This window comes from Atractosteus spatula, chromosome 7, assembly GCF_055471065.1.
Source record: "Atractosteus spatula isolate fAtrSpa1 chromosome 7, fAtrSpa1.hap1, whole genome shotgun sequence".
In the NCBI taxonomy this organism is placed as follows: Eukaryota; Metazoa; Chordata; class Actinopteri; order Semionotiformes; family Lepisosteidae; genus Atractosteus; species Atractosteus spatula.
Genome location: NC_142712.1, coordinates 42,873,175 through 42,895,574, shown reverse-complemented (window position 1 = coordinate 42,895,574; position 22,400 = coordinate 42,873,175). Strand labels below are relative to the sequence as shown.

Sequence of the window (22,400 nt, the reverse complement as noted above, 5' to 3'; positions counted from 1 at the left end):
CCATATAGGCCAAGGTCTGAAGTTCTAGGCTCCCACCAGCCAAGCTCTGCAGTAGTTGAAAATTAGCGTTCATCCAATTCTGCTTCTCTGCTTTGTCTTTCCCTGTGCACTTCTCCTGCACCAGATATTCGGGATTCTGAAGGCTCCCTTTAAGGATAAAGGTGCAGAAGGTCCCCTCCTGCGCCTTGAGGAGCTGGCAGACCAGAAAAATGCACCCTACCAATACATGTTCCGGCTGTGTTACCGTGTCCTGCGCCACTCCCAGGAGGAATATCGCAAAAACCAGGTGGGGTTCTTGTTTGCCAGGCCCAAGCACCAGCTCCTACAGCCAGCTGACAACTGGGGAGACTTGAACATTCTGCCAGGACATGTTTGCAGGTTTTGCATGCTCTTTTACTGAACTACTGTGTAAATTTGACAGAAATCATAATATGTTTAATTAAAAAAGGGTTTCATTCATATGCTGCACATTGACATCTCGCAACCATTTAGTTATAGGGGAGCTAGATGAGATGGATGGGGATCAACTTTAATTAAATAGGGGGCTTTAAAGGTGCCTTAGTCATGTGGACATTTCTTTAGAGCTGTCAGTCCTTCACTCCAAATTGTATTTTTCTAAAGAGATATGGATGAGACAGTGCTGTTAATCAGCTTCTTGCAGCATAAGACAGCACCGCAGTCTCACCTTTCCCTCCACTGGCCTGCAGAGCTCTTCACTTGGGTGTGGTGCAATTGCCTTGCTCAACATGTGTTATGAAAAGGTATTGAGGACATGACTCCACCCTTCCCCTTCCATCACCATAACAGGAGCACATTGCCAAGCAGTTTGGCGTGATGCAGTCCCAGATTGGCTATGACATTCTGGCTGAGGACACCATCACCGCACTGCTGCACAACAACCGCAAGCTGCTGGAGAAGCACATCACCAAGACTGAGGTGGAGACCTTCGTCAGTCTGGTGCGCAGGAACCGGGAGCCAAGGTAGGAAGCACTGATTGGAAGGGCATCAGACTGCTGTGGAATTGTTTCCCAGAGTGCTCATGGAATATCCTTCCTTTTTGGCCAGGTTCCTGGACTACTTGTCAGACCTGTGTGTATCCAATCATGTGGCCATCCCTGTCACACAGGAGCTGATCTGCAAGTGTGTGTTGGACCCCAAGAACCAGGACATCCTCATCAAGACAGAGTGAGTGAGGCTTGACCCCATGTCTTCCCTCCTCAGGGATCGTGTACTGCAGGGGCTCTGTGTCCAGGAGTGCAGTATGTCTACGTGGTACATATATTCCATCCCATTCCAAATTATTTTGGGAATATGTTTCCTTTTGTGAAGAGATTCACTGTTTAATTGTCACAGGAGCTCCGAACATATTCACATCTTGAGCGACAGTGAGATGTGGAGTTTCTCATGAAACAGTGATTGCAGACATGTCATGCCAATGTACGCATGTGTGTGCAGGCGCCGCGTGCCCAAGGAGATGCCTCAGACCACAGAGTACAGTATATCCCTGGAGGAGTATGGTGATGAGGACGAGGTATGGCTGGTGTGGACAGATAAGAACAACGAGAAGCAAGAGAAGAGCATCCGGCAACTTGCGCAGGAGGCCCGGCAGGGGAATGCACATGATGAGAATGTGCTCACTTACTACAGGTATTCCTGGCACAGATGCGTGTGCATGATAATGTACAGAGAAGTTTGTTCTACCACTTATGTTGCTCAGGCTCATTGAATAACTAACCTACACAGAAAGCTACCCTGCTGCTTGCCTGAAACACGTACACCTGCCTCAGTCATCACATGGCACAGCTGGGCTACTCTCTTGGCAACTGTACTTTGACTAACGTTCTGCTGCAGATGCACCTGTCCCATCACTCCTCAGTTCTTCTAGGTGCACTCTGGTCCCTCTACAACAAAGAGCAAAGCTTGTTAATATCTCTCCCTTTGATAAAAAGAGTCTTGATATGTTGTGGCTCAGACCTCATTTTCAGCAGCCTGTACTGTGGGTTTTACACAAGGACAGATGGCTGTCAGTACTAAAAAGCCATTAGTTGCAATGGTCAAAAACTCCTGGGTGTGCTTTTAGTTTAATGTCCATATGAGTGGTTGACACATCCAGCCTTCCTGATGTCTTAGGTACCAGCTCAAGCTGTTTGCGCGGATGTGCCTGGACCGGCAGTACCTGGCTATCGATGAGATCTCCAAGCAGCTGGATGTAGAGCTGATCTTCCTGTGCATGATGGATGAGGCACTGCCCTACGATCTGCGTGCCTCCTTCTGTCGCCTTATGCTGCACACCCATGTGGACCGCGACCCCCAGGAGCTGGTCACACCCGTCAAGTTTGCACGCCTGTGGACTGAAATCCCCACTGCCATCACCATCAAAGAGTGAGGAAGCTGAGGCGGTGTTTTCAGTTTACCTCTCTTACTTTCACTTTCAGCCATTTTAAAACCAGTGTGGTTCTCCGAGAGCTACAGTATGATTGTTACCCCAGGGGCATGTACAACCCAGCATAGTGCAGTATTAACCAGAACTGTATAATCCCACTGACCACATGGTACATTGCATCTTAGTACAGGACTGCAATAAATTCTAATCCAGTGTTGAAACACTTCTCTCCATAAATATTAATCCAGTGCTGGAATGCTCCTGTCTTCTGCTTCTCAGCTATGATTCCAACATGGATGACTCCCGGGACAACAAGAAGAACAAGTTTGCCAACACCATGGCTTTTATGGAGGAGTACCTGAACAATGTGCTGAATGACGACCTGCCTTTTTCCAATGATGAGAAGAACAAACTCACCTATGAGGTGGGTGTACCGTCCCCCCACCTCCAGGACAGAGACACAGGCAGTCTTTCCCCTTCTCTGTAGCTGTCTGTGTTTTAAACTTCGCCAGGCATATCCCCTATACACAACCATATTCACATGATCTACTCTTATTCCCAAAGCCAGGCTCTTTGAGGTTAGATTGTGATTTTTTTAATGGAAATCCTGACCTTGTAAGAGCCACATCTGCAAAGGTAACTACGATAAGTTTGTCTGCTGTTTCTTTTTAGGTCTGCGTTAGAACTCATCATTAGATGATAAAATCAGTTTAACACTGACCACTTACACACAATGACAGTAGCCAGTAGTTGGCTGTCGTGTTTTCATTAAAAGGTCTGTGCTCATCTCTCTAGGTTGTGAGCCTAGCCCGGCACCTCATCTACTTTGGCTTCTACAGCTTCTTTGAGCTGCTGCGACTGACACGCACCCTGCTGGGCATTATCGACTGCATCCCCAATCCTGCCCTCATGCACAACATGTTCCAGGATGATGTGGCTGGTGAGCAGAGCCTCCGGGGCTGGAGACATGGGGTGGGTCCAGGGAGAAAAGGATGGAATCAAGGGCTGGCAGTAGTGCAGAGTGACACTGGAGAGGAGGGCAGTGCAAAGCAATCACAGGAGGAATAGCAGAGTCAGAAGGCTGAGCAGGAAAGACGCAGATGGAGATGAGTCAGAGAAAACTACGGACTCCGAAAGAAAGAATAAGAGGATCAGGAAAGATGGAGAGTAGACAACAGAAGGACAAAGAGAGTGTCTTCAACATTCTCACCTGCTTACAGGGAAGAACCTGAAGCGCTCTATCCATGGAGTGGGTCACATGATGACCACTATGGTCCTGAGCAGGAAGCAGTCCATCTTTGGCGGTCCAGGACGTCCCAGCGTCAGCGTTGACCCTCAGGCCCGCAGCAAGGACAGCATCGACAAGCAGGATGTGACTGTCATGGACACCAAGCTGAAGATTCTGGAGATCATGCAGGTTTGCCTTCAGCAAGTGCACAGTGGATACCTGTTGAAAAAGTGCAAAATGAACAACTGAATAAAAACAGGGAATCTTGTTTAGAATGGGAAAGCTCTATTTTTACTGGGGAAAATGCAGTGCGTTTTCAGTCTTCAAGGCCTGCAAGGCTTCTGGCTCTCACCACCTCTCAGTTAGTTAATTGATTGCTTGTTAAATTGAGCCAATTTAATCCTTTCCTTGGGGATAAAGTAGGCTATGATAAGCAGTGTCCTGTGAGTGCTGAGCAATGCATTCTGTCATCTCAGGAGGCACTTTGCTCCTCCATGTCTTTCCATGACTTTGCCAGGGATGAACAGTGCTGTGAGAGATGGATTGGAACATCCACTAGGGATGATCTAGCTGGAGAACTATGTTACATAAGGAATTTTCTTAACTCGCAGCGGTTACTGACATTGATGTTTCAGGACTGTGAGTCTTTCTCTGTTCTGACCTTATTCTTCTTTCTTCTTGCCCTCCCCAGTTCATTCTCAATGTGCGTCTGGACTATCGTATCTCCTTCCTGCTCTCCGTCTTCAAGAAGGAGTTTGTTGAGGTGTACCCCATGGAAGATGCAGATGCCACTGCTGCCTTCGAGCATACAGGTGACCCTCTGATATGTGTCCTGCAGGAAACTAAGCATTCATTCTCCTTTTCCTTCTACTTCATAATCTGTATCTTTATATTTTCTGCACCAGCTACCATTAACCTGCAGCGCATTGGAGAGCAAGCAGAAGCCATGTTCGGAGTTGGGTAAGTCCTATTTTTGATGTTTGTTCCTTGATGCCCATTGTTTCTATCAGCGGTCTGTTCCTCTAGTTCTTTAGGATGTGAATCACTGGCTAATTGTAACAATTTTAGCCAGTAACTTACACTGTTATGTAATTGAAGATGAAACCCAAAAGACTTGCAGACCAATGTTATCGGGAGAGAGACCTTGCAAGTCCTATCTGAAGATGATGATAATATGCTGAATTCACTTCATACGGTGTCTCACAGAAATGTATTTGTGAACGTGTGCATTGTGCTGACCCAGCCTTCTCTCCAACCCAGGAAGAATAACAGCATCTTGGAAGTGGACGATGAGGGGGGTCGCATGTTCCTGCGGGTTTTGATCCACCTCACCATGCATGACTACCCCCCACTCATATCGGGCGCATTGCAGCTGCTCTTCAAACACTTTAGCCAGAGACAGGAGGTCTTGCACACCTTCAAACAGGTAACTGGCCTTCTGACCACACTCAGGGCAGGTAGCTCACCTTCTGACTGGTAAGCTATCACTTTCAGGCAGGCAGTATTCAACTTTTGAATGTTTAACACATGTTCAGAATATCAAATGTTAGTTTAAAGACCAGTGTAACTGTGTGTGAATTGTAGTAGTTTAAGCCTCACTCCATCTCTTTCTCTATTTCCCTCTCCTCTCTCTTACTCTCTTTTTTCCCTTCCTCTCTCTCTCCATTTCCTGTCTCTCTCTTAGGTCCAGCTGCTGATCTCGGCGCAGGACGTCGACAACTACAAGCTTATCAAGAGCGACCTGGACCGGCTGCGCACCATGGTGGAGAAGTCAGAGCTGTGGGTGGACAAGAAAAGCAGCAGCGCAGGGGGAGGGGAGGGGAAGAAGGACAAGAAGGACAAGAAGGAGAAAGAGGTTAGGGCTGCATAGTCACAGGGGTGGTTCGCTGGGCAATTTGTAGGGAGTGGGAATCACAACGGATCCTGGGCTTCCCAGGTCAATACTCAAATTTGAAGTCATGTCTGTACCCATTACAAGTAAAAACTGTATTAAATGCACTACCTGAGAGCCATAGTTGATTCAGCATTCTTCTTGAAGAGCCTGGTTTTAGGAGAGCAGATCACATATTTTCAATAACAAATTCAATTTATATTTCTGTCCCAATGAAATAAAGCTTACTGCACTGAGGTATGGTTAGTTTTATCGGAGACCCCCAGGGCTGTGTCAGTGCAAGCTGGGAAACCAATGTCCCTACCCTCTCCTAGGCTGTTCCTGAAGCCCCTGAGCCGAAGAAGGAGAAGTCGGAGAAGAGCAACGAGAACTACCAGATCGTCAAGGAGGTTGTTGTGCTGCCTTGGCATACTCTGGGGATGGTCTAGAAGCCAATGAGTTTGCACAGGGCAGAGTGGTTATATTAGAGGGGCTGAGCAATAATTTATACGATAACTTATGTTGACCTGTGTGTTCAGATATATGTTTGTTTTTTCTGCTTGATAAGCACCCCTTGAGCTTCCGTATACATTAACCAGTTCCTGATCCCACCTTTGATTCACCTGTAATTTCCCTCTGACTCCTCCTGAACTTTCATGACATCCCCTGACCTCTGTCTGAGACCTCTCTGTGACCCCTGTTCCCCGGCAGATCCTGGAGCGGCTCAATAAGATGTGCAGCTCGGGGGTGTGGAAGAAGCAGCAGCGTCTCTTGAAGAACATGGGCGCCCACAAGGTGATGCTGGATCTGCTGCAGGTCTCCTATGACAAGGTGAGTGAGTGTTGGGCACTGTGCTGGGCTGTGACCCCACGGGGACTTCACACGCAGGGTCAGATCCATCCCACTTAAAGGGGAGACCACACTGTCATCGTCCAGGCTCCTCTAGCACCCAGTACTCCCTCTGGTGCCCTGCAGTTGTGTTCAGTCCGACCTCAGCCTGCCGCAGACATGGCGTTAGAAGTTGCCCTCATATTAGGATTAAAACTGATAATAATAAGCATTGGCAAACATTGGCATTTCTTAAATGGCATTGCCTATAACTAGACATCAGGTGCTGACAAATCAAATCTGTGATGTGAGTGAACAAGTATTGTAGCATTTGCTAAAATGCTGTGTCTTGGCTGTTTGAGTCTATTCAGCATGGATTATGAATGTTGTGATGGTCTTTTTTGCCTCTTCCCCTTCTCAGAGCGATATGAAAATGCAAGAAATCATCAAGTACACTCACCAGTTCCTCCAGAAGTTCTGCATGGGCAATCCTGAGAACCAGGCCCTGCTTCACAAAAACCTCAGCCTCTTCCTCAACCCAGGGGTAAGTAATGGATCTACAGCCTATTTTTCAACCATCCCTAAGATTTGCAGGTCTCTGATGTCTTAGCTGCTCTTTTGCGATACTCTGTCACTTAGAGTATAAGAGGATGTTAAGCCATCAATATCAAACTGAATTGTTTATACTACCCATATGAGCTCTGAAATTGGTACCCCAATGCTTTGTAACGTCATTGAGTTGTTTTTCGTATTCTCTCACATCTGTCACTCTGTCCTTGTTTCCCTTCTGTACACCAGCTCCTGGAAGCAGAGACAGTGCAGTACATCTTTGCTAACAACTACCAGCTGTGCTCCGAAATCAGTGAGACGGTCCTGCAGCACTTCATCCACTGCCTGGCCACGCATGGCCGCCATGTGCAGTATCTCAACTTCCTGCACACCATCATCAAGGCCGAGGGAAAATACGTCAAAAAGTGCCAGGACATGATCATGACCGAGGTAAGAGAGCGCCCCCAGTGTTTCCCACTCTGGAGCCTCTTTGTTAATTTTGTGATGAGCATGGCATTGCAATAGGTTTATTATGCTGAACCCAAGGCAGCTGTCCAATGTCCAATTCCACCCCCCACTCTCTCTTTCCTCTCTCCTTGAACATGCAGCTGACAAACGCAGGGGAAGACGTGGTTGTGTTCTACAATGACAAGACGTCCTTTGCCACAATGCTGGAGCTGATGGCGGAGTCACGGGAGGGCGTCCAGGAGAATAGCCCGCTGCGCTACCACATCTCTCTGGTGGAGCTGCTGGCCGCCTGTGCCGAGGGCAAGAATGTCTACACCGAGATCAAGTGCACTTCGCTGCTGCCCCTGGAGGACGTGGTGCGCGTCGTCACCCACGAGGACTGCATCACTGAGGTATCACAATGGGACAGCTGGCACTTTGGGTCAAGAGTCCCTCAAAAGTGTAAAGTTGTCCACAGTGCTTCTCTCACTCTACAAAGGGGTTTGACATAGAGGGACTTGGCAGAGGTCAGAAGAACCGGAGAAACTAAGTTTTTTTTTTCGACCAAACAATGAACAGCAGTTCCTTAGGGTGTGCTATAGCTGATTAAACATCCTGAATGGAAGAATGGTGATATCTAGGTGTAGAGTCTGTTACTTTTCAGTATAAGTTGCTATTGCCCTCTGCAGGTAAAGATTGCCTACGTCAACTTCGTGAACCATTGCTATGTGGACACGGAGGTGGAGATGAAGGAGATCTACACCAGCAATCACATCTGGAAGATGTTTGAGAACTTCACTGTGGACATGGCCAGGGTATGGACCGTAAATTCTGTTTAATACCTTTGCTGAAGCTGGGATACTTGACTGGACCACACTCTCATATACTGGGTATATTTAACAGGGAACAGTGTTATGTTAACAAAAAAAATGTTAAAATTTTCACCCAGTTTCTCTCTCTGCAACCTTTCGCCTCCCTCTCCAGGTGTGTAATAAGAGAGAGAAGCGGTTCCAAGACCCCACTCTAGAGCGCTATGTTATCACAGTTGTCCTGGACACCATCAATGCTTTCTTCAGCTCACCCTTCTCTGAGAACAGCACTGCGCTGCAAGTGAGTACCAGAATGGCACTACCTGCCCTTGATCCCTTCCATGCTGACCATGATCACCACTTCTGCTGCATTTGTACCTTTTATGTCTTGTAATTATCATCTGAAAATAGGAAGAATTGTTTACCTTTCGGAGAGGCTTTGATTGTCATCACCCCCATGGAGGACTCATGCCTTTGGTCTCCGGCACCAGAGGCACTTGCTGTACTCCTGCTACAAAGGACATCTGAAGTGTGTGATGTCACTGTCTGTGCACAGTGATCCTGCCAGGGTCAGAAGAACGTAAGAAAGGTTACAGATGATAGGAGGCCATTCGATCCACCTGGTACAGTTGTAAGTTAGTTGCTTATCCAAGGATCTCTTCCAGTGTTGAAGGACGCCAAGGCATAGATCTTCAACCTGGCATTGTTCTTTCAGTCTAAAAGTATAGGACATTTCACCCACAGAACATATCTGGATCTTGTCTTGATTGTTTGCAAAGACGAGATCAATTGGGCCGTCAGCTGCAATGGCCCTTTGCCCAGGACCAGTGCTGTGCAGTGATGGTGATGGGGCCCCATGTTTCCTGTCCCCCCTGCAGACCCATCAGACCATTGTGATCCAGCTCCTGCAGTCCACAGTGCGGCTCCTGGATTGCCCCTGGCTGCAGCAGCAGCACCGCGCACTGGTGGAGGCCTGTATCCGCACCCTCGCCATGACCGGTGAGACTGGGGAAGGGAGTTGGGCAGCTGCATGGCAGTGAGGAGGGGGTAGGGGGTGACAGAAGAAGCATGTGGATGTGTTAAGGGGGGTCAGCCAGGGGCATGACTTGGGACAGAGCCGTGAATGGAGTGCTGGAAACATCTTGGGTTTATGGGTCTGAGAATGGCACAGTGATGTACAGCGGGAGTATGAGAGGTCTACCCATGTCTGTCTTGTGCAGCAAAGGGGCGCTCCATCGTATTGCCAATGGACCTAGATGCCCAGATCAGCACCATGCTGAGCAGCAGTGTGCTGGGCTCTCTCTCTCGCAACAACCCCAACTACAAAAGCCTGACCCGGTCCAACCGGCCTCCTGCCCCCAACAACCCCTGGGACTACAAGAACATCATCGAGAAGCTGCAGGTCAGAGCTCTCACCATCTTACACACTAACCCCTTTCCATCGACAGCCATGATGAACAGTTATACAGTATGCAGTGCAGTAAGCCATTCTCTCTCTCCCAGGACATTATCAACACCCTGGAGGAGAGGCTGAAGCCCCTGGTAGAGGCAGAGCTCTCTGTGCTGGTGGATGTCCTACACCATCCAGAGCTGCTGTTTATAGAGGGCACTGAAGCCCGATCCCGCTGCGAGACTGGTGGCTTCATTTCCAAGTTAGTTTGGCACAAGCTGTTCTATGTGTGGTGCTTCTGCATTGGACTGTACTGTAGTAGTTGTATGTGGGCTCCAAGTACTAGACAACACACTATGTTGTTTGCTTTGACTCTGTATGTTAAGTTGTGCGCTGTGGTCTTTGTGGATTAAGGAGTGCTCTGTGCAAGAAGCACTGCAATGTGTTGCATGCTGTCAGCTCTGTATTAAGAGGTGCTCTGCATGAAGCAGTGCACTTTGCTGTGGGCTCTGTGCATTAAGTGGTGTTCTGTGCCATCTCATCCATAGGCTGATCCAACACACCAAAACACTGATGACCTCGGAGGAGAAGTTGTGCATCAAGGTGCTGCGCACTCTGCAGGAAATGCTCATCAGAAAGTATGATTTTGACGAGAAGGTGAGAGCATCTGGGCTAGAACGCTGGTGTTCTGGAGGTTAAGTGGTTATTGCTGTTTACTCTGGAGGATTGGAGTGTTGGTTAACAAGACTGCAGGTAGAATTACACACAGCCTTTCTCTACATTACATTGAAGAGCCATGACGCATTGCTGTTTGTCACTACAATACAGCAGCTGCAGAATATTTGCAGGAATGTATAAGCCCCATTTCCCAACAGATATTGAGCATATTTACAGTATGTGGTACAGTGCTGTTATGTTCCTGTCCAAAAGAAGGGTGCTGGTGTAACCATGCTGAGACAGTGTGCATGGCCTCACTTCGGTCTCTCTTTTAGAGCATCTCTCTGAGGAAGGTGCTGCTGCAGAACTACCTCTACAACAAGAAGAGTGGTGGAAGGGGAGAACTGCCGGAGCTGACCTTAGGGGGTAAGAACAGTTCCAGAGGAGACAGGTGCCTGTATCAGCAGTGTTTAAAACATTGTTTTTCTACTTATTTTACAACGAATGTTGAACTTTAGAAAATTTGCAGCCCAGAGGAGACTTCCATATTGTTCAACCAACCCTTTTCGTGAAATATCCTAGAATTTGCTAAGCTAGTCCATAGTAATACAGTACATTGATGCTGTTCTGTAAGGTGTGCTGCAGTTTCAGCTTTGGTTATTTCTGGCATCCCTCCCTATAGCAACAGCTGTTCTCCTGTGCTATTCAGGAATTTTCCCTGTCACTTGTTGGTTTTATTTGATGGTAGCTTTCTTGATTTTGTTCAGCACTATCGATAAGCCTTTTAGAGCACCCCAGGAATTAAACGTAATGGCCCCGCCACTGTGAGGTAGCAATGCTAACAACCGTGCCACCAAACTGTAACATAACTTATTTTTAGCCTTGGAAATGGTAATTGCAGAGAGTAAAAGTTATGCTTTTTGATGAAGATGAGACCATAGCCTAGTCTGTGTGCTTCAGGTCTAGAGGTGGACAGGGACTGGGCCACAGTAGCGGCAGTGCAGTGTCGGCTGGACAGGGAGGGTGGGACCAAGCTCGTCACTGACCTCATCATGAGCAGCAAAAACGACAAGATCTTCTTTGAGAGCATCCAGCTGGCCATCTCACTGCTGGAGGGGGGCAACACCGAGATCCAGGTGGGAGAGACATATAGACATAAGTGTCAGCTCACATCATAAAACATTTTGTCACTGCACTGCTTACTGATTATTCTGTCAGAAGAGTGACGGTATTAACAGTATTACCCTGTCTCCTGTCGAAGAACTCATTCTACAAGTTGATGATGGGGGACAACAAGTCAGAGAAGTTCTTCAAGGTTCTTCATGACCGCATGAGGAGCGCGCAGCAAGACATCAAGGCTACCGTGTCAGTCAATGTGGGCGAGATGAGCAATAAGGCCAGAGACTCCAAGGAGATGGACAGCAGTGAGTCTTAGGCTCTCTCCCTCTTTTCCTCTCTGTCCCGCCCCCTGCATGATCACTGGACTTTACAAACAGATCCTAGTTTTACACACGCTGTAACTATGATTTTTAGGTGGGCCGTCCCATTTCGCGATGGCGGACTCCACAGGGAAGCTTCATGCCGGCCGTGCAGCTGTCTCTGAGCAGCCGGAGCCTGAGGCAGAGATGGGTCCTGCAGTCATGATCATGAAGCCCATCCTGCGCTTCCTACAGCTGCTGTGTGAGAATCACAACCAAGATCTGCAGGTCAGGAGCAAACCAGTCTATATGCCTGTGCACACAGATCACACACTTTCATTTACACCTGTACACACAACTAAATTTACTCTTCTGATTTTTTTTCTACCCTTCTCTTCATTTTTCTCCATATAAAGAGTACAAAATAAGTCAGTGGAACTGGCTTCTGTTCTTGAGAGCTCTCTTCAGTACTAAACATTCCCAGATGTAATTCAAGATCAGATTCTTCCCTCCATGTGCTTTTTCGGTATAGACTCAGGAACTGCTATCACAACAGGAAAACCTGTCCAGCTGCCCGTCTTGTTATTCTAATTCCAGTTAAATGTAACTGTTGCTCTCCATCTTTCTCAGAATTTCCTGCGCAATCAGAACAACAAGACCAACTACAACCTAGTGTGCGAGACTCTGCAGTTCCTGGACATCATGTGTGGCAGCACTACAGGCGGGCTGGGCCTGCTGGGTCTCTACATCAACGAGAATAACGTGGGGCTCATCACTCAGACACTGGAGACCCTGACTGAGTACTGCCAGGGGCCCTGCCAGGAGAACCAGGTCAGAACAGGTCATAGACCAGCAGGGCTGCATTAAACCGCCCATCTACAAAAAGTTAAAAAGCAGGAGTTCTAGTTACACATCTGCTGATGTTGCTCCAGCTGTTGAAGTGATGTACATCTTATTTTTCTTTCCATTCTCCAACCCCCCATGAGTTCTTTAGAGTTGTGAGCAACTTGTTGATTGCCATCACTTTCAAGACATCAGCTTGCTTCTGCTGCAGCAGGAAGTGTCCTCCAGGCTGTCTGTCACCTTCCACTGACCAGGCTTCTTTAGAGCACGTTTCTCTTCCTGTGTTCCAGACATGCATCGTCACCCACGAGTCCAACGGTATTGACATCATCACTGCGCTCATCCTCAATGACATCAGCCCGCTGTGTCGCTACCGCATGGAGATGGTGCTTCAGCTGAAGGTTGGAAACACCCCCTGCTCTCTCTCTCCTCTTTCCTGTTTTTCCCTCTTTCCTCTATGCCTTAATGTTACCAAAAGTTTCAAAGCTTTTCAACCATTTTTCGTAAGTCGGTAATTCATGCAGTGTGTTTTGTTTTTAATTTTGCCTGGACACAGGACAACGCCTCCAAGCTGCTCTTGGCCCTGATGGAGAGTCGCCATGACAGCGAGAATGCCGAACGGATCCTATTCAACCTGCGGCCCCAGGAGCTGGTAGGACAGAGTCCTCTGTGTCTCTGTGCACTGCCAGGCTCACAGTCAGGCCAGCGCAGTGAAGCTCTGCTATGCATCCTCAATTATGGACGTTTTACATGGACAGTTTGCCCAGAGTGTTCTTAGTTTGCCTTTGTCAGACATTTCCCTTTGCTGTTTCTGTTGGCTGTGTCCATGCCTTCCTAGATTTTACCATGCTTCTGTCATGATTTCAGTGCATTTTAACCACAGTACACCCTAGAAAACTTCTGTAAGAGCTGCAACTTGCATTCAATGCACCTTTTTAATCTTGAAACTTAATCTTAAACCCAGATAACCTGAATAAATTAGGTTTATTCAAGTACCCAGCAACTTGAATAAAAAATTTAGTTGGAATGAGATCGGAAGCTTCTACAGATTTTTATGGGCTGAGCTCCTACAACACTTGGTGGCAGTGCAAACTGACAATTAGGTCATTATTTTGCCAGCTAAAGAGAGGGACCTCTGGGGTTGTTCTACAGAGTTCAAAACTATAATCTGTCTCTGTTACATAATTCTTTATCTCAGTATTTTACTAAAATTGGTGAGTGCAGGGTTTCACAAACCCTGTCTGCTGGTGACCCAAGCGTTACCTAGTGGAGAGAATGCCAGTGGGAGGTGCTGTTTGTCTTTTCCTACACCAAGCTCTCCATGTCTGCCTGTGTCTCCGTGCTGCACAGGTGGAGGTGATAAAGAAGGCCTACCACCAGGAGGATGAGTGCGAGGGGGGGGAGGTGTCGCCGCGTGAAGTTGGACACAACATCTACATCTTGGCACTGCAGGTACCGCCCACACGCACACTCCCCTGGCACCTGGCGCCCCTCTGCGAGTGCTGGAAAAAGTGGCATGTTCAGTCCAGGCAGCAGGGCAGCCACAGTTAACAGCTCAGTTCCTTCTCTAGGACACTGGCTGTTGGCTTAAGATGTGGCTGCTGTTATAGCTGATCTGCCACTACAAGCTGCCAGATTGCCTATTATAGTGGTAAATGCACAGAGTGGGTAATAATCTGATAATTATTAGCCTGTTAATAATTGATTAACAAATCCATGTGCTTGTTCTCACATGGATTTAATGAGGATTTTTGTTAAAGGGCTTGCTTGGTGCTAGTGGTAGTTGGATTTGTTTTAAACATTTTTTTGGTTGTAAGCTTGCAATCAAGTCTCAAGCACTTGCTTCGATTTGTCACGGTGGAGGTGTTACGCATGCAGATGCCTGGGACTGTCCTCAGTAAGGGCGGTAATATGTATCCTGAAGCAGAATTTTACATAAGGTAGAAGTTGTGAAATATAAGACATATATTAAGACTATCAGTCTGACTCTAAACTCTTATCTGATTGCCACTCTTGAAAAGGAAGGATATCTACTTGCTGAGTTAGTCAAAATACCCATTTTCCCCTACAGGCCTATATCAGCTCTGTAGCTAAAAGATCCCTATCAATGCTGCAGGCCTCTTGTTAGCTGGAAGAGTGTGATCATCGCTTTGCAGAACCCACATACACACACTGTCACTGTGACAGTGAAACTCCACTCTCACTTGTGCAGGGTTGGAATATGAACAGTAACTGTAAACCTGAAATTTCATACATATGACCTCTGAGCCCTGACCTCTCTTTGCAGCTAGCCAGACACAACAAGAATCTGATACACCTGCTGAAGCCACTGAAACGCACACAGGAGGAAGATGAGGAGGGCATCTCATCCATGGTAAGACTCTTGCACCTCTAATTACAGTAAATCTGTATCGCCTGAGCGTGTCTTCATTCAGCAGTGTTTACTGGATTCTCTCTCTTGCCGTCTCCAGCTCAACCTCAATAACAGGCAACTGTCAAAAATGCTGAAGTCCTCTGCTCCAGAAGGAGAAAAGAAGGAAGACCCCCTAGAGTACTATGAAAAACACACGGCGCAGATTGAGGTACGGGGTCACCTGGATGAGAAAAAAGGAGTTACTAATGGCTTTGCTGTAATCAGGCCTCCCTCTCTCAACCTCAGTTGGGTATCTCTGTCTCCGCTTCATCTCTCTCACCCTTTTCTCCTCTGTGTGTCTGCAGATTGTGCGAGAGGACCGCAGCATGGAGCAGATCGTGTTCCCAGTCCACAGCATCTGCGAGTTCCTGATGGAGGAGTCCAAGCACCGTGTCTTCACCACCACTGAGCAGGACGAGCAGGGCAGCAAAGTCAGCGACTTCTTCGAGCAGACCTCCTTCCTGCACAACGAGATGGAGTGGCAGAAGAAACTGCGCAGTATGTAGCATACTTCTGTCTTCCTCGGAACCCTCTCCCCTCTCTCCTCCTTTTCCGTCCCCTGCTCTGAGCCCGTCATTCATGTCAAGGTGTGTAGCGTGTTGATCTCGTGTCCTTGGCATGTGCAGGCATGCCCGTGCTCTACTGGTTCTCCCGCCGGATGACGTTGTGGGGCAGCATTTCCTTCAACCTGGCCGTCTTCATCAACCTCCTCATTGCTGTCTTTTACCCCTACAGCACAGGTGAGCTAGAGTGGGAGGATGGGGTATTTTGGGTTTGGGGTCTCAGCCTAGGGGATGTTTATTTGCCAAATTAGTTCTGCCACCCAGCCCCCTCTTTCTCAGTTTTAAACTCTCTCTCCTTCTCCTTCTTACTGCTTCATCCTCTGATCCACCCATCTCCCCCTGTCCAGAGCCAGTGGAGTCCCCGATCGTGCCCATGCTGTTCTGGGTGATGGCGGGGCTGTCTGTGATGGGGTTGTTCTCCCAGAGATACGGGCTGCGGCCCCTCACTGTGGCCCTCATCCTGCGCTCCATCTACTACTTCGGCATCGGCCCCACTCTGATCCTCCTGGGCACGCTCAACGTAAGCCGGCGCTGCTGTGGGAAAGTGCAGACCAGCTCAGTTGGGAAATGCGGTGTTTAAGGGGAGAGTTTATTTGTGATTTGTCCACAAGAGGGCATCAGACAGTCACACTTTCACACAGTCACAGAGGAGGTCAGCTAACTCATATGTTTCTAATACCTGATTTGTCAGAGCAGCAAAGATTTTACTGTTTTTACTGGAACAGGTCACTGACATAGTAAAATCAAAGGGCAAAACACAGCTAACCCTGTTCCGGATTTCATGGTTGAGAAGCAAACTAATGTGTAGCAGCAGCTGTTGTGTCAGTTTGTGTGTATAACTGTCAGCTCAGGACTGAGTGTACAGTTCTGTGCTGAAGTTCAGAGGCCACTCTTGTTCAGCGTCTCTCTCTCCTCCAACTTGCTCTCTCCTGTTCTCCACACTCCTTCTCTCTCTCCTTTTTTCTGCTCTCCCTCCCTCTCTCCTCTCTGCAGCTCATCAATAAGATTGTGTTTGTGGTGAGCTTTGTTGGCAACCGTGGGACTTTTATCCGTGGGTATAAGGCCATGATCATGGACATGGAGTTCCTGTACCATGTGGGCTATGTGCTGACCAGCACCCTGGGGCTGTGTGTCCACGAGCTCTTCTACAGTATCCTGGTAAGTCACACCCCTCTCCCACTCCTCCTCAAATCCGATTTCTCCCTCTTCATTTCTTAGTCTAACCTACACGATGAACAGCCAGCTCCATTTTGTAGTACTGGAGGAAGGGGGCACTATAACCTTAGACTGTCCCCAGTGTCAGGGTGTACCAGATGTGATCCAGATGTTACCCGTAGCCTTGCATCCTTCCAGCTGTTCGATCTGATCTACCGGGAGGAGACTCTGTTCAACGTGATCAAGAGCGTGACACGGAACGGCCGCTCCATCCTGCTGACTGCGCTGCTCGCCCTCATCCTCGTCTACCTCTTCTCCATTGTGGGCTTCCTCTTCCTCAAGAATGACTTCATCATGGAGGTGGACCACCTGTCCCAGGCCAAGGACACAGGTATGAAGGAGAAAGCTAGGGTCAGGGAAGGATAATCTGAAAGCTCAGCGCCACTACAGAAGCCTAGTTTATTATATAATGTTAAAAGCAGCACAGTCCAGTAGCACAATGAAATGAATTTGTGGTAATAATATGTTACAATATAGAGACGCACAACATTAAGGAAATGGTGGAAAAACTGAGCAGAGGGAACACACAATCAGAAAGTCAGAAAACATTACAGCTGTCTTTCGGAGTGGTGAATGTCCCTGGAGACCTCTGACCTCTGACTGCCCTCTCTCAGACATAGCCAGTGGTTATGGAGAGGCTGCCAAGGACTTCCTGAACTCCTGCAGTGGAGATGGCGTGAGCTGCACCACCGAAGACAACACGCCAGCGGTCCCTGAGGGTGAGAGAATGAGCAGTGATAATTGTAACAGCACCATTTCTACCGCTGCCGCTACCAGTCATCACCGTGTGTTCAAAGCTCTTGTACTGCATTGATAGGAAGCAATATCAGGAAAATAATGATGGTTCTGAATCAATTGCTTATACCTAAGAAAAACAAAATTGCTGTAATGGTAAAAGAAGGCAGAATTTTTTATGTGTATAATTTGTACGCCAAGGCAAACAGTCTGGAACTGAAAGAGGGGGGTGTGTTCTTCCCTGTGCAGGGGAGGACGATGGGACGGAGCGCGCTTGTGACACCCTGCTGATGTGCATCGTGACGGTGCTGAACCATGGGCTGCGGAACGGCGGGGGGGTCGGAGATGTGCTACGCAAGCCTTCTAAGGACGTAAGAGCAGCCCCCTCCCCTCTCGACGTGCTTGCCTCTCACAAAGCAATCGCAGACTTTCGTGCTTACAGATATGCCTCCCCTTATCAAGGCCCTTGTGGATTGTCCCTTTTTGGCATGCCACACAAAGGCATGCTTTTCATTAACATGTATACTGGACTTACAGATATACCACCTGCCACTGGGGGGCTGTAGCCCAGCATCATTACACACAGAGTCAATACTGTACATACAGTATTTTTTTTTCTACAAAATATACTTTATTCCGCAAAAGGAACATCTCACACATATTAACACTCCATGTAATAAAAAACAACGGCGGAACGGCTTGATTGTCCGTTATCAATCATTGCAAGTGGGGGCGGATTTGCGCAATTAAGATGGTTACCAAGCCAAGAAAATGGTTACCAAGACAGTTTACTCCTGCTGTGCTATGCGTGGTGTGAAATGTTAAGATTAGTTTAATAACACGCACGTTTTTCAGGTCTGCACTCATTAGCTGTTTAAAGCTCCTTATTTGGTAAGACTCATGCACACCCCTAATCCTTCATTGTGTAAACACCGCGAACTTGCCTGTCTTGAGGAGGGGGAGATGGTGATGGAACTGGGGAAAGAGTCAATATTCTCTCACAGTGGAAATGCTGCTAACTCATCCCAATCTGACAGTCTCGTCTGTGTGTGTGTCTCCTTCACAGGAGGCTCTATTTCCAGCACGTGTGGTCTATGATCTGCTCTTCTACTTTATTGTCATCATCATCGTCCTCAACCTCATCTTTGGGGTTATCATCGACACCTTTGCCGATCTGCGCAGCGAGAAACAGAAGAAAGAGGAGATTCTGAAGACCACCTGCTTCATTTGCGGTGTGTTAAAGGGAGAGGGAGGGATAGGGGTGCAGGGAGTGAGAGGGAGGCCCACACTCTACCTGTTCAGAGAAGGGGTACCCTGAAGAGGAGGTGCTCATGGCTGAGCGATTTGACAGTGTCAAGGGCTCCCTAGTTTCAAGCAGTAACTCCAGGCTCTGTTTGGTTTCTCCAGGTCTAGAGAGGGACAAGTTTGACAATAAGACTGTCTCGTTCGAGGAGCATATCAAGATAGAACACAACATATGGAACTACCTCTACTTCATCGTACTGGTGCGAGAGAAGAACAAGACAGACTACACAGGTCCTGAGAGCTACGTAGCCATGATGATCAAGGTACGAGCAGAACTACCTCACTACGCTTGTTATTGTAGTGGCAGGAAATTGTCTTCCTGGACCAATATCTACCTTTTTTGTTTTGTTTTTTTCAGATAATTTAAATAATGCGGTTGATCAAGCCCTTTGGCTTTGGTTAGAAAGGCAAATCAAAGCACAATATCTATGGAATGTTCATGTAGCAAAATTGTGTCACTTCATGTACTGATTGAGCCACCTGACTCTTTGGCAACTATAAGATTCTTGTGATTTTCCCTTAGTAGGAGTGGGTTCTGTGTGTGCATGGGTGGGTTCTCAGAATGCAGCCGTGTATCTCTGAGTGATGGGGATCTTCTTTTTTCACAACCTGCAGAACAAGAATCTGGACTGGTTCCCACGGATGCAGGCCATGTCACTCGTTGTCACCGACACAGATGGGGAGCAGAACGAGATGAGGAACTTGCAGGACAAGCTGAACTCCACCATGAAGCTGGTCACTCACCTGACCACACAGCTGACTGAACTGAAAGAACAGGTGACTAATCTCGTCTGAATACACAGCTGCCTTAAGATGTATGTACAGGTAACTGCACTCTGACCTCACCACACAGATGATTAATAAACAGGTAATAAATGCACCTGAGCCCACAGATCGTCTGAGGTGAAAGAACACGTAAAAGTCTCACCACAGATGCATCGACAAAGAGTGATCTTCCCACCAGCTCCAGTTAATTTAAACACCTCAATGAAAAAAGACCTGGTAATCTTGAATTAAGCCCAATAAAGTCGATAAAAATGCAGTTAGTCATTAAGAGCTGAGATGGAATGACACTCAGGGACCCTGGTATCTTTTAGGGGCTAGGGGAGAGGCTCATTTCAGACTGTGTGTCCTGCTCAGCCCTAATGCTTTCCGGGATCTTGTGAGTGTCCTCTCCTTGTGCCTTAGATGACAGAGCAGAGGAAACGGCGCCAGCGCATGGGCTTCGTGGACGTGCAGGGCTCCTCATCTGTCACGCCCACTGGAGCAGGAGCAGGAGGCAACCACCAGATCGTCAAGACGTAGCTCCACTCCATCCTCAGTCCCATGCCTTGCAAGGCAGGCCCCCTCAGCTGTGACAACATGGTTCCTTCCAGAGCTCACATGTACAGTCACCTGGTCTCAGGGCCAGACCACTCCACCAAGACAGAGGCTTTCTCAGTGCTGGGTCAGCTCATCTTCCTTCAAACTTTTCCAGCACTGTGCTCCGGAAACCTCTGAACCTCCTGCATCAGCCTCCCTTCTTTAATCTGTTTGTTGTGTTGTTGGTTATGTTTGTTTGTCATGGTGCATTTCATGACTGTGAAGAAAATGTCTCTCTTACACTGGTCACGTACTATGGCTTTGATGTCCTTGTACACTTCTGTACTTTATTATTGTTGTTGTCCTTATTGTCCTTTTTGTTTCTCTTTTTTCCTTTCAAGTTTTTTGTGATCCAGCTTTGTAGCTGGTGTTTTCCAGGAGGGGATGGAGGCTGATGTGACCTCCACTGTCTCACTGTGTCAGTGTGACAGAGAGTGCCATTTCACTACATTACAATTCAACTTACTGAGTTACCACATACTATCTCTATAGTTTTTCTGAGGGAGAACTGGATGGAGAGGGAGGGGTGAGAGGGGCTGTGTGAAGTTCAGTATCCCCAGCAGAGCCTGGAATAGAGATTCAACAGCCCTGACTCCACCTTGGCAAAATTTTTCACAATAACACTCATAGTCTCAGGACCAGGGGAGATACTGCTGTGCGGTCCTTTCAGAAACACTCTATTGTGAAACGGTTCTGAGCCAGCTTATGCAACAAAATGACAGAAGAACTGATTGAGCAACACAGTTGTTCATATAGTCCTGGGAAACCGGCAGGTCGCTTGTGTGAACGTGTACATTTCTACACGGAATTGTCAACATGCAACAAAATATGCAACATGCCTGCTACTCAAAGTTGCTTATTCACCCTTTTAGTAGGTATATTGTTAAACTATATTTAACATACAGTTTTCAAATCCTCATCACATATTCTTGTGGATTGAGCCATGTAAAATACAGAAAGTTAATACTATGTTCTACAGATATGTGTGTGTGTGTGTGCTTGTCTGTACTGCATGCAAGTTGTGGAGGAGCCAGTTCTGGACCACAGCTGTAGCTGCAAATATGGAGAGCTGGAGAGCATTTAATTAAACTGTTGAAGTATGGTGCGCTGTACAGCAAGTCCAGCTCACCCTTTCTGTATATTTGTTTTAGAAATATTTTTTAAATGAGTGACAAACCTGCGGAAGGCGTAGAGCAGAGCTCTGAGACTCACCTGCAGGAGTGCTTGGTGCCTTCTGGTTAGTGTTCCACAGCTGCTTCAGGTATTGAACTGCACATCTGCAATATTGTACACCTGGCACCCAGGTGTTTCACATGCAACTGTATCTTTAGTAAAGTGAATGTTTTTAGCATTCCACTGTAAAAGACATTTGAAAAATTCCCATATCTATTCGTATAAGAAAATAATCAATTTAATTTGATTAATTGGTTGGAACACAATGCAAAAGACACTCGGCCCTCCCAGAGGAGCCCTGGGGTAATGGCTTGTTCTAGAATCTGCTGTGTACATGTAGTTCTAGCACGTGAGATAAATGAGTGAATAAAGCTGTTACCCTAGTTAATATATACCTGTGTGTTGATCTTTTTTTCATTGTGTTTATATTATATACATTATATAAAATTATCATGGTGAGAAGCATTCAAAGAACCAATGTCCAGAAGGGTTTTTGACAAAGATGACTCAATTCGATTTACTTTACCACTGAAAGAAAAAAAGTGGGTTTTGGGTTTTCAGAATAGAGACTAGGAAGCGTACAGTATCTTTACATAAAGAGTTGTGAGGTTGTGGTGCTTGTAAGACACTACTGTACTGTTAAGGCCAACAGCTCTCAAGCATGTTTCATCCTGGATGTTGTAGCAGACAGCAAACGCAACAAGAGAGGAGAGATGAATGGCCTCTTTTTTGTGTTCCTTTCTATGTTTAATCAAGTTGGCCGTTTTTCTTTAGCACAAACTTTGATATTTCTTATCATGCATATAAGAATATTTTCTGTTCGCCCCCACTGACACTGAAGCAGCACCGTCTTGCAGATTAGGGACCTGGCAGCTTGTTTGTCTCCGTTTCTCCTAGATGTACCAGCTGTACCAGAGGCCCAATGGACAGCAGCAATAAAACAAGAGATTGTATTGGGTTTCACCAAGAGGGACTCCAGGGAGAAGGCAGAGTGGGGGGATGGTATTGAGACACAGTGTCCCGGGGTGCTCTGGACACAGTCGGGATAACAGACAGCGCAGTGACAGGCTGTGGTGTGACATCCAGCTGCTGTTCCACCTGGCTAGCCGACAGTAGATGACGAGCCTGTTCCTTTTCGCTGCACACTGCTACAGCTTGTGCAAAAAAACAGAATGATTTCTGTGATGCCATTAAAAAATACACATCCTGACC

The 22,400-nt window shown here is 47.3% G+C and overlaps 1 protein-coding gene across 2 annotated transcripts in view; it reads left to right on the top strand.

Moving 5' to 3' along the window:
* itpr3 (inositol 1,4,5-trisphosphate receptor, type 3) overlaps positions 1-21,580 on the top strand; it is a 39,200-nt gene extending 17,620 nt beyond the window's left edge. The window contains exons 15-58 of one of the 2 annotated variants that reach the window (XM_088920441.1): positions 125-286; positions 808-980; positions 1,066-1,185; positions 1,456-1,647; positions 2,131-2,382; positions 2,663-2,807; positions 3,179-3,323; positions 3,604-3,800; positions 4,303-4,423; positions 4,517-4,571; positions 4,872-5,037; positions 5,296-5,466; positions 5,817-5,891; positions 6,193-6,312; positions 6,731-6,853; positions 7,108-7,308; positions 7,467-7,718; positions 7,995-8,120; positions 8,290-8,415; positions 8,993-9,113; positions 9,335-9,516; positions 9,618-9,766; positions 10,053-10,161; positions 10,497-10,587; positions 11,122-11,297; positions 11,423-11,585; positions 11,695-11,867; positions 12,210-12,410; positions 12,713-12,823; positions 12,979-13,074; positions 13,773-13,874; positions 14,710-14,796; positions 14,894-15,004; positions 15,141-15,333; positions 15,462-15,575; positions 15,746-15,918; positions 16,392-16,556; positions 16,752-16,944; positions 17,228-17,332; positions 17,598-17,719; positions 18,415-18,580; positions 18,756-18,916; positions 19,269-19,430; positions 19,842-21,580. In XM_088920441.1, coding sequence (XP_088776567.1) covers positions 125-286; positions 808-980; positions 1,066-1,185; positions 1,456-1,647; positions 2,131-2,382; positions 2,663-2,807; positions 3,179-3,323; positions 3,604-3,800; positions 4,303-4,423; positions 4,517-4,571; positions 4,872-5,037; positions 5,296-5,466; positions 5,817-5,891; positions 6,193-6,312; positions 6,731-6,853; positions 7,108-7,308; positions 7,467-7,718; positions 7,995-8,120; positions 8,290-8,415; positions 8,993-9,113; positions 9,335-9,516; positions 9,618-9,766; positions 10,053-10,161; positions 10,497-10,587; positions 11,122-11,297; positions 11,423-11,585; positions 11,695-11,867; positions 12,210-12,410; positions 12,713-12,823; positions 12,979-13,074; positions 13,773-13,874; positions 14,710-14,796; positions 14,894-15,004; positions 15,141-15,333; positions 15,462-15,575; positions 15,746-15,918; positions 16,392-16,556; positions 16,752-16,944; positions 17,228-17,332; positions 17,598-17,719; positions 18,415-18,580; positions 18,756-18,916; positions 19,269-19,430; positions 19,842-19,958 — 6,465 coding nt within the window. In that variant the 3' untranslated portion in view covers positions 19,959-21,580. Of the gene's footprint in view, positions 1-124; positions 287-807; positions 981-1,065; positions 1,186-1,455; positions 1,648-2,130; positions 2,383-2,662; positions 2,808-3,178; positions 3,324-3,603; positions 3,801-4,302; positions 4,572-4,871; positions 5,038-5,295; positions 5,467-5,816; positions 5,892-6,192; positions 6,313-6,730; positions 6,854-7,107; positions 7,309-7,466; positions 7,719-7,994; positions 8,121-8,289; positions 8,416-8,992; positions 9,114-9,334; positions 9,517-9,617; positions 9,767-10,052; positions 10,162-10,496; positions 10,588-11,121; positions 11,298-11,422; positions 11,586-11,694; positions 11,868-12,209; positions 12,411-12,712; positions 12,824-12,978; positions 13,075-13,772; positions 13,875-14,709; positions 14,797-14,893; positions 15,005-15,140; positions 15,334-15,461; positions 15,576-15,745; positions 15,919-16,391; positions 16,557-16,751; positions 16,945-17,227; positions 17,333-17,597; positions 17,720-18,414; positions 18,581-18,755; positions 18,917-19,268; positions 19,431-19,841 lie in introns of both variants that reach the window. The other variant, XM_088920440.1, reaches the window with a different exon arrangement.
* The last annotated feature ends 820 nt before the right edge of the window (positions 21,581-22,400 follow it).